We start from the raw sequence: 15,549 nt of genomic DNA, 5'->3' as shown, positions 1-15,549 counted from the left end.
GACATGGGGTGTATTAGATGGGGGGGTTATTGTGTGGTATGGGGGTGGATTGGTGAGTAGTATAGTAAGTGTGTAGCATTGGCTTGCTATTGGAGGAGCAAAAGCCATAGTTGGAGTGTTATTGGTTACCCTGAGCCAAGGGGGTGAATTGAGGTGTTGATGTTGGACATTTTCGGGTGGGCTTTAGAGTAAGACGTCATCGGATGGCTACCATCATTGTTTACAGAAAAGAAGGGTTTTTGATTGTCGTAAGAAACATAGATGTGTGCTGAGATGGCAATGATGGGCATACATGAGTTGAAATCGCTGCCGAGTGGAAGATGCGTCCCGATTGTTCTTTATTGAAAAAAGTGAAAAAACAGTAGTCGTTTATCAAAACCTCGACTTTGATAGCGGCGAAATCACACAGCGACAATTCTGAAATGAATACCAAATAAACGTGGTGTATACTATGGAGCGGATGGAGTTGTTTACTTCATCTAGAGCTGACAAAGGAATCGCTTCGAATTGTTTACTTTCCATGAACGACATAGTCGTTCATAAAAAATAGAGCAATTTGTGTTGAGAACCGAGATAATTACATTATCACAGACAAGTCGATTCCACAATATCACAAAAAATAGACCGATAGAATTGTTTACTTCATCGTTCGCGGAAAATCACGCAATTTGGTGTGAGTGGAATAATCTAGTATTGAATTTCGGTAGTTTGAAATGGCACTGCGAATGGACGATGCCTGCATGTGTTGCGAGCAAGCCCTGTACTGTACACTGGCGCCGCACTTTCGTTACCAGTTTGAAATGATCTGTGAAATTATGAAAGAATTGCAAATCGGGCGGTTAGCGCGCAACATGTTATGAGAAACTCAGATGGGGAGCGCGTGAAGTTCAAATGATATACGTGTGGACGACTGGGTTATTGGAGCCAGGGAGAGAAATCGATTAGCATATAACTGACGTGTACTAAAAGAATTTGCTGCTGAAGTATGATCTCTAGCAGAAGACTTGTAATTTACGAAAGAAAAACTTGTGTTTCCAGCAGTTCTTGAATGGTTCCATTGTCTCGTGATATAGTAATCGAATTCCTTGACACAACAGTTGTTTCTCAACCTCAACACTAATACCAATTAGAGAAATAGCTTCTTAGCTAATTTTTTTCATATTGGCGTCCATTCTGAACATTATTTTGGTCATCAACAACCGAGTAACGTTCAAAAGGCAGCAGTTTGTTTTGAAAATCCAATAGGCAGGCAGTGCATGACTTGGATTCAAATTATCAGAACCAGAGAAGGACGATTCACAGTAAGAACAAAGTTTCCAACTCCAGCTGATTTTCAGGACAAATAACATCATTTATGTAAAAACCACTTCAAAAAAGAATTAATTTGATTTCAACTTTTGAAACTGAAACCGCATATGAAACTCATAATGTATTCATAATGGCATGTGTATACAATTTATGTAATGTAGTCAATGCTTGAATAAAGGGTGGAGAAACAAATACGAGTCTTATTGCACCAAATACACTAAGAAAAATCACCGAAAGGATTCAGTAGATAGGAAGCAAACGATAATCCTTTTGTGTGAGTTGTGTACTATTTCTCTTTGTATAAATTTTCATTTAATAAATAATAATGATTTTCATTTGTTTCAGAAATACCGAAAAACGAAGACAGAGCGTCTGAGGAGGTAAGTCACATATTATCCGTTTAAATAGGTATCTTTCAATTTTCGAAGGGATTGAAACAACTTTCAATGCAAACAATATTGTAACGAATTAAAGAATTAACTGTCTTAAACAAATTTATTTTAACAATACTTCACTATCACAACTAATTTATTTACACCACTCAGTAACTAACGCTTAATTTATCTTCACCGTTTGTTAACCGCTCGATTCGCTTTCTTGGTACAGACTGCCCTTCGGGACTAAGAGCGACGTTTTTATATTGTCAACGAACGTTCCGGATCCCTCTGCGGATTTCGGGACCCATCCGGATTTTTCGCGGTACTTCGCGACGCGCCATGCGCCCGCCGACCGGGACACCGGCCAGGGCCGGTCTCAGATTCATTACAATATATTTAATTGAATTATAGGATATTTTCACTTTCTGATTGAAATATTTAGTACTTTTATATACTCTATTTTTGTGAATAATGTGAAAATAAATCTCAGTAATCTGAGAGATAGGCATTTACCTTACATTCTTGAACCAGTTCAACTGCTAAAACCTGGTTGTAGACTGACTAGGATTCGAATAAAATATTTTCAGTATTTATTTTTGCTGATTTACACAAAAAATATCTATCGAAGAAGATGCTTCTCGGTTTCTATAGTTCTATATACCTTGGCAACATCTACTAAAATCCCATAGCAATAGTCTAGAGATGGAGATTTAAAGAGTATTCTACTCTTTAAATCTCGTTGCAAGACTGGACCAACTATTTGCAAATCGTTCAACAATTTGCCAAATCTAGTGAGCAATATACAATCGCACAAACAACTTTGTAGTAATGCTGTCTTATCCTCAAAGCAAACATATTGTTTTTTCAACCTCACTAGGAGCACATGAAAAGACTTCAATATGTGTATTCCAGAGACTGGGGAAGTCGGCTTTCAATATTCATTCAGAGGTTCTGAGTGGAACAAACTCAATCCTAACAAAATAGGTGTTACCAGAAATGTTCCGTTACGTTAAAGGTCAAAACGAGCCAAAGCTTTTCTTGGGCATTCAGGTTACTATCGAAGTTTCATTCGAAATTTTAGATGAATTTTTCCACTTGTTTAAAACTTGCAAAAATCTCTTGACGAATGAGCCAATCATACAGTGACTTCACATAAATCTTCAAGCTGATAACAGACGATTCAAACGTAGTTTTAGGAGTGGTCTTTTCACAATGTACTATAGTTGAATAGATAAAAACATAGATAGATAATTCATTGGTGTTTTATACATTCATCAGTATTTACACAAATCAATACATATATTTTAATAAAATTAGCATGTCAGGCATCTATTAATATTTACATAAACAAAATATGCTTGCAATAAAAATAACAAGGTTTTTGTAAAAAATATGTATGTCTTATACAGTACCTACACCTGAGTTATGTCGACCACATTTGAAACAAAGCAGTAAAATTTAAAATTGGGAAGTATAAAACAACGACACATGTCTAGATGGTTGAAAAACTTATTAAATGGATTATTAGTAGGGATTCACTGTAAAATTTCACAGCCCAAAATTTGGTGCATTTTGACTTATTTTCAAGTGGCAGTAGTTTGTGCTCAAATCATTTTTATGCCTAGTCTTGTGGTTGAGATAGATTACTTTTGACAGTAAAATAGATTAACGGGGTCTCTCAGTCAAAAAATCAAAACTCTGCTCTACTTCGCCAAGCTTCCGCTTCTAATGGGAAGCTTTTTCAGGGCCTATAATTTATTGAGTTGTGATTTTTTTTGTCATTGAATAACTTTACAAAGTATTCTTACAGTGAAAATGAGTGAAAAATAATGAATTGAACATATAAATTGACGAAAGAAAAGTTTAAAATGTATAGTATTCATTTGGTTTGACAAATGTCATACCTTCACACAAATGTCATTTTTCAATGGGCATGATAATTTGATAATCTTTGACTCTAAAGAGAGAGTTGATTGATACAATTTTTTTTATTATCATTTTGTTTTCTGGTGTAGTTCCAGTAAGTTACTTTATATACTGCTAAGATTATCAATGTCAGTTTTTTTATTCATACTATCGGAAGACTTATTAATTTCAACCATTTCAAGGAAAAGGCGTTTGGAAATATTTTTTTCCGTATGTAAAATTTTGATATTAGAGTAATTTGGTTTATGTCCTGTTTCTATAGAATATCTCGCCAATGCACATGCTTTCTTATTAGGCTTTATATCACTATTATATAAAGTTATTCTATCTTTAAGAATTTTAGATGTTGTTTCAATATAATCCATGTTACAGTTGTTACAAAGAATGTTATAAATCACAGTCGATTGTTATTCGACACCAGAAAACATAATAATAATGAAAATTGTATCAATCAACTCTCTCTTTAGAGTCAAGAAAACTGACATTGATAATCTCAGCAGTATATTCAGTAACTTACTGAAACTACACCAGAAAACATAATAATAATGAAAATTGTATCAATCAACTCTCTCTTTAGAGTCAAAGATTATCAAATCATCATGCCCATTGAAATGTTTGACATTCGTCATACCAAAAAAAATCCTATACATGTTCAACTTTCTTTCCTCAATTTATATGTTCAATTCATTATTTTTCACTCATTTTTACTGTAAGTATGATTTGTAATGTTATTCAATGGCAAAAAAATCCACAACTCTATAAATTATAGGCCCTGAAGAAGCTTCCCATTAGAGGCGAAAGCTTGGCAAAGTAGAGCAGAACTGTAATTTTTAATTTTTTGACTGTACATTTCTCCAGTCGCTAAGATTCTCAACTTCGATTATTTTTATGTACATTGAATTTTCCATGAAACAGAGAGAAGAAAAGGTTAGTATTTTTGAAGTAACGAATGAATTTTGACATTCATTTCTGTAGTTGATATTGTCTAATGTTCCAATTGCTTTGTGTTGGTATCGGAATTTTATATCACACTCTGTAGCCTACGCGTTCAGAATGACTCAAGTGATTCAGTAAGAATTTTTAGCTAGCGTATGGGCAACAAAATACATCAAAAAGAACCTATACGGACGAAAATTCAATACTGTGTCAGATCACGAACATCTTCTGTACTTATTTTCATTAAGAATTGATGAGATGAAGAATTAACATTAAATATCAATTTTCAATAATTCATAAGAAGACTAAAGTAAATACAATACGCTTAGAGATTCATACAAAGGAAACTAGATCATTTTGGAACAAACTAGACGACAAAATAATTGAATACTCACCACTGTATAGGTAACCCCTGTTCCAATTGATCAAACAGACCAATATTTTATCATCCCTATATATCAGCCGTCCAATATGCAAGACTTGGCCTATTTTTCAATAATAATCAATATTGGCAATGACAATAAAGACATACATGATGCAAATGACTATATTATTGAAAATAACCAACCATCTATTGTTATTGATCAACAAACTGTTGAAAATAATCAACCAACTATTGTTCATGACCAAATACCTAAATAACCAATCAGTCACTTAAAATGTATCGAAAACAACAACTAACAATTCCATGATAATGATGACTATGCAAATCATACCATTGACTAACACCCAACTATAAGCAGATTACGTTACGAAATATGGACAAAATAACATTTTCTCTACCTCATTCACCCGAAAAATCAGACAAAAAAGCGCTTTATTGCCGATTATCCGGAATCTTAGCGACTCCAGAAAACCCTAATAACAATCCTATGGTAATTTCAGTCAAACTTGGCACTGCAAAGGTTTATTATCATTTTATCTTTCACTACTGTGGCTTAAATTCAATCATTTCAGAAATCAACACATTGAAAGTGAAATCTAAAAACCTTGTGAGTTCAGAATATGAAAAAGATACGTCCAACTACTTGAAAATATTGAAATTTATGGAGACAATGATGAATATGAACTAATCAAAATTATTCCTCAGCCTGTGAGAACCGAAAGAGGACTCATCAATGAGTTAAGATCGATTTTCAAAGAAATCAGAGAAAATTTAGATAAGAACGATGGCGAACGTTATGAAAGAATCATTAAAAAATTGAGGCAAAATCAAAATATACATAATAACATCGAGCTAACGAAGTAAAATTTGCTATTTGCTATTTTCAAGAATTGAACAGTACTATTCAGCAAATAAATCATAACGAAAACTGATTGTAGCAAACATCTATCAAATTTCTGGAATAGTTGACAGTATAGTATACTGGGAAAACTTAAATTTCACTGAAGACATAATGAACGACCAAATTATAATGTTCTAGACAATTTAGTAATTATATACTATAAGACATTGAAAACTCATGTGCATCCAACCATTATGAAAACCACAGATCTCCTGGGAGATCTGCTGTCCAAATTAGATTAAAGAACGATCAACTACCAGTCATAATCATGCTTGAAACTATTATGGTGAATAATAAAATAACACTCATCCTCCACATATGAAAATACGTTATCCCATATATGCTCTCTGAGGACCCTGTCCCTCCATGCTCCCTGCCGGGTTGAGTGCCCTGAGTTGAAATCTTCCCCATCTCGTCCATCCACCCCCACTCTTATGAGTGGACCTCAACCTACTGATGGGCACTTCAGCAAGATTGACATCTGACCCACTGCGGTCGAAAACCAGCCTTTAGGTGCTTTCACTTCCTTATCTGGTATTTTATTACATCATGACTCCACTTGAGTAATTTATTCAAAAATTTATTTCAAAAAATCGCTGTATACGCTGTACCTCTGTTGGTCAACTACCCCATCTTGTCACAAACGATCCTCAGACGTAAAGTGGCGATTTCAATTTACGACCCGTCAGAACAATTATCAGGAAAAACAATGAAATATAACAGAACTTTCGCAGCGAGCTTCAGCTAGAACCTATCCCGTTGCTCTCCTATAAATTGGGAAAAAAACCTGAACTCTTTATTGCCCATAAAAAAGCTTTACCTCGAATTGAACATATACTTTTCCAATAATTGCACAGATCCGTATTCGGTTAACAAACCCAAATCATTCAGTTTCATTCTTCTTTCGTCTCAAATTGACCTTAGTGAAATAATATTCGTTTACCATTGGTGAGTTTATCATCAGGCAAGCATTTTTGAAATCATGATTCTTAAATATAATATAAATAGTTTTTCAACATGGATCTAATATATCTAAACATGTTTCCATACAAGAAGTTAGGCCAAAACCTCCTCTTTTATCTGTTTGATATGTGGGTAGGGGTACTGAAAACGTTAGTGGCCTTAGATGTCTTATGGATTGTCCAATCTTCAGGAAATACTTCCTGAACACGTGATCGTTATCAAATCTGAAGAGCCTATAACGCGCTAATCCATTTTATTTGTACAATATTTTGAACTTTGGAACATTTTCCAAACATTGTTAAACACGTTTCTGTCGTCCCGTTTGTCATGATCTCCACTAGCTTAAACCTATTCTGTATCACTTCCTACTTCTAAATTATTCATACATGACATTCTTAAACATCGCGTTATTGTTTAAGATTAAATTTCGCCCCACACACTTATGAATACACCCTTTCTAACAAATGCTCCATCAACTTTATTTGAATGTTACTGGAGTTTTAATCCCAACACCAAACCGTTATTTTCAACACTTCGACACGTGTTTCAATCACCAAGAGGAAGATGTTAATCTTTCTCTTGAGGATAATCACTTGGTGATTGAAACACGTGTCGAGGTGTTATAAATAAAGATTTGATATTGGTATTGAAACTCCAGTATAACATGCATTACTACACTAAAGTTTCCAAACAGTGCATCACAAGAATTTTATTTAAAAAAACCTCGAACAGCCCGTGTTCATCTCTACATATTTCCGCATTTTCACAAACAAATGTGATTTTAAGATTATTCATTTCTTGAATAGTGTTGTTAATCATGCCCGAAAGAAAATAACGCCGGCCGCCACTGGTAACCAAACGTGACGCAGCTAAGAGCGGGCGAATGCACAATGTTCCCTGCCGCTCGAGAAGCAGTGAGAATAATGCTACTGATTTTGACGGAACTTCGACGAAATTTCTACGGTATTCGATTATGATATTAAAAGGTGCGTATTCACCAAAAAAGCGAACAAGAATGAACGAGCATTCTGCATCAATTGATGTATCGCCTTCTTCTCGATCTTTTCTGAACGCGAACAAGCATACGTTCGCTCGTTCGCTAGCCCGTACTCACCAGTCGATTATTGATACAGAATGCTCGTTCACTCTTGATCGCTCGTGCTCGCTTTTTTTGTGAATACGCACCTTAAACGCTAGCTGCGAGCGTATCGAGACAGTCAAGTGGTAGATACAGTGCGATACGCGAAGTGATCTAGTAAGGCAATAGACATTCAAATAATATCTGAAGTTTAATTGAAGTGTTTGTTGTATTTAAAGTGAAATAAAGTTAAGTTTAATCATTCAGTGTAGTCAATTATTGGTCACCGGAGAAAAACATAACAATATTCACTTTGGGGCTGTTCACTCATCAAAATTATCTTTGCTTTATGGCTGATTTGTTTTTCGGTCGATTGAAAGTAGTAGAAACCTGCAGATTTCTGCAAGAAATCTGTCTATTTCTCAGTTCAAGTACACAGCTTAGTTTTTCTTGGCCGACCAAGTGAAGCTATGCCACAACTACGCTGTAAATGAATGAACAAACGGCACTCGGGACCATCGTTATGAGATGAAAAGTATGAATTACTTTTCCACCCGTTTTTTGTTAAAGGTGGTGAAATCCATTCGTTGCTGACAGTATCACTCTCACTCATTTGGGAACTACCTATTTTTGCAAAGCTGTGACGACAATGCGATTATCAGCATCTCATACCGCCTCTATCACTTGAGTAAAAGAATTCAAAAATATTTTTATCACCTCATCATCAGGCTTTAGAACCTGCAGATCACCGCCAACAAACCCGAAAAATAGTCTCTATCAGGGGACTTATCACATGAATAGTCACGATCTAAAAAAGAATTCTATTTTTTTCCGAGAAGACAACCTTTGTCTAATTTCATCGATCTGTAAGTCTTATAATTTCCGAAATAACAATGATGGAATTAGCTAAATGAACGGTCTGATGGTGATTTTCACGTGATCACAAAACAGTGAAAAGAGTGACAAGAGAAACTTAAAAAACCTAATAAAAAAATGTATCACACAAAAATTGATGGAATTAATATAAATCTAAAATCTGTTTAAAATCTGTTTTTCCGTTAATCAGCTGTCGCCCCCATACGAACGACAACTCTCAGAAGTTAAGATTTTTGTGCGAGACAAGGACCAACGAGGTCTTACCTTTCAACGTGTGATTCCTAACACGGTTGCAGAATCATTCCAGCTTCAAGCAGATAAATTCTCTCGAGAAAAATATCTGGCCGAGGCGGAAATCGAACCCACGGCCTTCCGATCGTGAGTCGGGCGCACTACCACGACGGCCAATTCCACAACAAGGAAGTATCCATTGTCCTAACTGATAAAATCATTAGGAATTCAGGATTTATATTCATTCTTAGATCAATATTGAGTAGCTTAACCATATATTGTTAAATATTCTTAGAAATGTGTTGTGGAAATGAATAATTTTAAAGAAGTGAATATTATTTATTTAAAATATTCGTTTAAGTTCATGTTTATGGAGATGCGGCAGCCCAAAAGACCCCATTTCTGGGTGCGCTAATGATCACATATCTGGACATTTCAATTGGGAGAACATTTTTAATGTGACACAACTTTATTTTTTGATGTCTGTCTTGCAGATGGGTTTTACGCTTGCCATTGTATCCAGATCAGTTATTGTGGTTTGGTGAGAGATCACCACTATCAAATATCACAAGAACCGAATTGAACTATGGTGAATTTGGTACTTACTATCAGACTTCAGTTTTCAAAAGTTGAACTTTTTGATATTTTTATCTGGTGGATGTGTAATTTCTATTCTATTAGACTTGCTTTCCAGAAATGCTTTATATTAGGTATACTATTCCTCTCTGCCTTCTTTTTTTTTATTATTTTGTCCCATATTTTTCATTCACTTCTGAACGTAGAGGTTTATTGAAATGGTTACGAAAACTTGAAGAATGCTTGAAGAGTTTCTTATGATTTTTTTCTGATTTGTGTTTCCATACGGTTCTCGAAAATATAACATTCTATACTTCAACTTTTCGAAAAATAGTTGAATCAATTACTCATTTCGACACAATTCAAGATTATATTGAGAAAAATAGTAATAATGATTTGGATTCTAGTGTATTCATTATGAAGATATTCTTCAATTATAAACTAGTAACGCGTAGTATATAACAAGTATACGTTGTAATTATTTCAATTCTCAGTTTCAGGATGGCAGCGTTCAAGAACTTGAAAATTTGAAGAAATCCATAGGTGAGTAGACTTGGCGAAAAATTATTTCCCGGACCCTTCGATTTGAATCAATTGGTAACTTTTTGATTCCGCAGCCCTCAAAATTATTCATATCCACTGGTAATATTTTTTATATAACTTTCCAGAACTGGTAAAATCAAGATCAATAGAGAAGTGCAATAAAAACAAATTGGACAGTTCACTTCGAAAAGTTACTGCATAAGAAACTTTCTAAAAACTTTCAGAAATCATCAACTGACAAAATATTTGACCACTTTCAAAAAGCAAGTTCTCCAGATTTTTTTTCATTATCACTGAATCTAATTGAGAATGCTGTGGAATACTTCAAGAGAAAATATATTCCTCATATATACGTACTCATATATACGTACTGTTAAGTCCTAGGAAGATAAAATTTGGTCTTAGATGCGCACTCAGAAAGGACTTTCGAATATTTGTACTGGGGTTCCACCCTGGGAATAGAAGGGGTACGTTTACGTATGACGATTACCTTTTCATCACTGTTTCTCCGCATTGATATATTTTCGGAGGCTGAAATTTTGTATGTAGGTTTGTTTTGTAGATGTGAAATAAGAAAAGGTTTTCAAATATTTCCATCTGGGCCCAGCTACGGAAAAAAAAGGAGTCTACATGCCCCTAAATTTTCGGTGGGTGAATTCATATTTAGTATCAGCATTGCTCCCGTGAGGAGCCGGGGCGGTTCGTTAGTATCAACATATAATACAATACAGCACTGATATAACATTTATAACAACACATAATTTCGGACCACTCGAATAAAACGTTTCAAAAATAAGATGAAGATATCGTAACGATGTATTCGTCACTTGAGATCATAATTTGGATAACATAAACTCATTTGAATTGAAGGGGTTATATTTTTAGGAGTGATGTATTTCTACTACTTTCTACTGGCTACTACTTTCTACTGGCTTTCTACTACTCCATCTGATACAAAAAAAGGGATGAGAGAATCTTCCAAAGAAAGGAAGGAAGTAATCAATTTGAAACTCTATATATGAATGTGTAGATCATGCAAAGAAGTAACTTTCAGACACAAACTGAAAGAAAGTCCTCCTGAAACAGCTACTTTCATATAAACATTGAATTACACGAAAGAAAATAATTCTTTCGAAAGAATTACTTCTATATGAACACTGAATTATACAGAAGAAACTTTTCTCTACTCAGTTTGCATTTCAAACATTTGTTGTGGAATAAGAATCAGATATCATTCACATGAGTTCTACTTTGAATGAATCGATGACATAAGCAGATCAAGCTTATTCCGTGACATTCAAAATCGTAATTCATGAATGAAGTGTGTGTATTTTCTATAATGTTATCCAATTTGGTACTGAAGAACCTTAGGGCAAGTGTCTTAAGGCGAAACATCGGTGTATACCAGTGAGGGTGACAGTGTTCTATGTGAGTACAATTTATTACCATTCATTCAAAGTAGAACTCATGTGAATGATATCTGATTCTTATTCCATAACAAATGTTTGAAATACAAACTGAGTAGAGAAAAGTTTCTTCTGTATAATTCAGTGTTCATATAGAAGTATTTGTTTCGAAAGAATTATTTTCTTTCGTGTAATTCAATGTTTATATGAAAGTAGCTGTTTCAGGAGGACTTTCTTTCAGTTTGTGTCTGAAAGTTACTTCTTTGCATGATCTACACATTCATGTACAGAGTTTCAAATTGATTACTTCCTTCCTTTCTTCGGAAGATTCTCTCATTCCTTTTTTTTGTATCAGATGGAGTAGTAGAAAGCCAAAAACTTTCTTTCCCATAAACTCATTGTTCAACTATCAATACACTATTGTATCAAAAATTTGGCGAAGGTGCTCAGTTAATGAAAGCCTTTGACACTGTCAATCATCATATCTCACTGAGGCGTTTAGAATTCATTGGAGTAAGAGGAATCACCCTTAAGCTTTTTGAAAATTACAATATTTATAGTGATCCACTACCTATAACCATGGGCGTCCCCCAGGGGACGGTACTAATCCCAATTTTGTTCTTAATATACATCAATGTCATTTACAAACTTGAAAACATCCAAGGCTGCATTATATCTTATGCAGACGATACAGCTCTGTCATTTCTAGTCGATAAGTGAGACGACGTCTTTGAAAGAGCTGAAAGGGGACTCACATCTGTTTTCTCTTGGTTAAACACAAGTCTTTTGAGCCTAAACATCGCTAAAACTAAATACGTAACATTTACCCCCACAAATTAAGATCAACCTTCCAAAAATAAGCTCAATATACACAACCCTATTTCCCAAACCCTGATATGTTCATGTTCTACAGTTGATAAGGTAAACAACATGAAATATCTTGGTGTATATGTAGACCAACATCTACGATGGGACGAACATGTAGACCAGAACGTTAAAAGACTTAGTAAATTATCTTATAAATTCTACCAACTCAGAAATCTCAATAATAAAAAGCTACTAACAATGATATACAGGGTGTCCCTGGACTTCCTCTTTTCCTCTCGGGAATGTATAGATGGGGTCAAAATATCACCAGTACTTTATATAACTTTTTTTCCTAAAATCCTTCGTTACCAAGTAACGGGCCCTCGAAGTTACAAAATGAAAAATGTTTTTCTTTGATAACTTTTCAAGTGAATATTCAAAATCATCCAAATTTTGGTAATTGACTAAACAAATGAATTCCTTCGATGAGCTTTCATGCAAGAGTCAGTTGTTTTGCTACAAAGTCAGGAACGGACTACCCCCGATGATCCACACCCCAAAACTTTGAAATGACAGATATTTTTCAATATTTTTCAACAAATTAAGGTTACTTGGACAATTTTATGAATAAAAGTACTCGTGTGGAAAGTCGATCGGAGCAACGAGTCTTGATAAAAATGTAGTTTCACTCGACGACATCAAACCCGCTCGTCCACCATTATTTGAAATGAATAATTATCAAAGCAGAAATAATAATGATAACGTTAATTCAACAACATTTATCCTGAGATGTCTACCATTATTCGAAAATATTAGTTTTTAAGGAAAATAGAAATGATAGGTAAAATGTTCATAACGAATTTTTATAATGCAAACACGTTTAACTAACGAAACTCAAGAGCCTCAAGAGCAAACAGAAATGAAAAATCCGCTACAGAAACTGCTCGATATGACCACCTTCTCTCTCTATACATTTTCTTAGTCTGCGAAGACACCCTCTCTGTACTTGAAATAGCATTCCAGGGTCGTTTCGTATGGCTTCACAATGTAATGTTATTCTATTCAACAATGCATCTCTTGTGTGAATAGGTGTAGCGTAAACAAGGCTTTTTAGATGCCCCCACAGAAAGAAATCCAATGGATTTAAGTCCGGAGACCGCGATGGCCATGAATATGGCCCACCTCTACCAATCCATCTATTGTGGAAAATATGGTTCAGATGGTCACGTACAATCAAACTAAAATGAGGAGGAGTGCCATCATGCATAAACCACATATCTCTTCGGGTTTGCAATGGAACATGTTCCAAAAGTCCATTCAAATCGTTCTGAATGAACTCCAAATAACGTTCTCCATTCAATCGGTCCTGTAGAACGAATGGTCCTATAAGATGGTTTCCTATGATACCAGCCCAAACATTCACGTTGAGATTCCGTTGGTGTTTGGTTTGCAATATCCCATGGGGATTTTCTTCGGCCCATATATGGAGATTATGAGAGTTGATAACTCCATCTCTACTGAAACCTGCTTCATCAGTGAATAAAACTCGATTAATAAAAGTCATATCCTCTCTTTGCCTATCCATGAACCAATTGGCATATTCCAGTCGTGCTGGAAAATCTTGAGGTGTCATGGCATGTACCTTCTGGATGTGAAATGGGTGGAGCAGTTGTTCCCTAATTATTCTATGAATAGTGGACTTGGATGTATGGAACTGTTTTGATAGATTTCTGATGCTCATTGAAGGATCATCAGCGACAGCTTCCAAAATATTTTCCTCCAATACAATGGTACGTACAGTCCTAGGAGCGCCCTCACCACCTCGATTTGGCAAAACTGTACCTACAATAATATCGAAATAAAACAACGTGCTCAAATTAATTATCAATTATTACATACCTGTCTCCCTCAAGCTGCGATCGACACGCTCGAATGTTTCTCTTGACGGTACCGTTCGATTGGGAAAATGCTCGGAATACAGACGACGAGCTACTGCAGTATTACAAAATGCTCGTCCATAAAATACATGCATATCTGCATATTCATTGAATGTAAACTGTTCGGCCATATCAAAAAAATTCAAAATATCCTATAGAATATTTACAATACAATATTCATATGACAACGCACCACTCAACAAAACAAAATCGCATTCCAGTTTCTCATTTTTTATCAAAACTTTCTAAAAGGTTTTTTTGTCAACATCTGTGAAAGAAATGGAACATAATTATTCCCTGGATATTTTTCACCTGATCATGTGCAGCCGTTTTTGTAGTTCATTCGTTTGCTTTTCATTAGTATAGTAAATATTTTTTCCGATGTGCGTTTTTTCAGCTAAATTTAGATTCGTGTTAAAAAATTTCTCCCATAAAATTATAATTATCAGTGAAACTCCTCAACAGTTTAGCTGTGAAGAAGAATTTGAAACATTCGAATGTTGAGTTTCATGAGATTCAGATAACTGATCAATACGAAACGTGATTATTCCACACGTATTATGTACATACAAAATATGGAATGAATTCGATATTTCATAGTAGAGTAGCTTGTTAGTTTAAAAACACCACGAATCTACAAAACTTGATATTTCTTTTGAAAAAATATCTGCTATCACAATTGTGACTTCATTTTAGCATACTTTGTATTATTCCTGTTATAAATGTTGTTGAATTAACGTTATCATTATTATTTCTGCTTTGATAATTATTCATTTCAAATAATGGTGGACGAGCGGGTTTGATGTCGTCGAGTAGAACTACATTTTTATCAAGACTCGTTGCTCCGATCGACTTTCCACACGAGTACTTTTATTCATAAAATTGTCCAAGTAACCTTATTTTGTTGAAAAATATTGAAAAATATCTGTCATTTCAAAGTTTTGGGGTGTGGACCATCGGGGGTAGTCCGTTCCTGACTTTGTAGCAAAACAACTGACTCCTGCATGAAAGCTCATCGACGGAATTCATTTGTTTAGTCAATTACCAAAATTTGGATGATTTTGAATATTCACTTGAAAAGTTATCAAAGAAAAACATTTTTCATTTTGTAACTTCGAGGGCCCGTAACTTGGTTACGAAGACTTTTAGGAAAAAAAGTTATATGAAGTACTGGTGATATTTTGACCCCATCTATACATTCCCGAGAGGAAAAGAGGAAGTCCAGGGACACCCTGTATAACACACTCGCAGAATCAGTTCTGAGATATTGCATTATAATATGGGGTGGCGTCAGCAAAA

At 34.9% G+C, this 15,549-nt stretch overlaps 1 protein-coding gene across 4 annotated transcripts in view; it reads left to right on the top strand.

The window, feature by feature from the left end:
• LOC111503748 (uncharacterized) overlaps positions 1-15,549 on the top strand; it is a 293,459-nt gene that overhangs the window by 247,689 nt on the left and 30,221 nt on the right. For all 4 annotated transcript variants that reach the window (XM_074171671.1, XM_074171668.1, XM_074171669.1 and 1 more), the window contains 2 exons: positions 1,654-1,688; positions 10,052-10,100. In XM_074171671.1, coding sequence (XP_074027772.1) covers positions 1,654-1,688; positions 10,052-10,100 — 84 coding nt within the window. The remainder of the gene's footprint in view (positions 1-1,653; positions 1,689-10,051; positions 10,101-15,549) is intronic.

The sequence above is a fragment of the Leptinotarsa decemlineata genome, unplaced genomic scaffold (genome assembly GCF_025532065.1).
Source record: "Leptinotarsa decemlineata unplaced genomic scaffold, Ldec_3_MD MMD2_tig00000026_RagTag_RagTag, whole genome shotgun sequence".
Taxonomy (NCBI): domain Eukaryota; kingdom Metazoa; phylum Arthropoda; class Insecta; order Coleoptera; family Chrysomelidae; genus Leptinotarsa; species Leptinotarsa decemlineata.
Note: the sequence above shows the minus strand (reverse complement) of the source record. Positions and strands in the feature narration are given on the sequence as shown.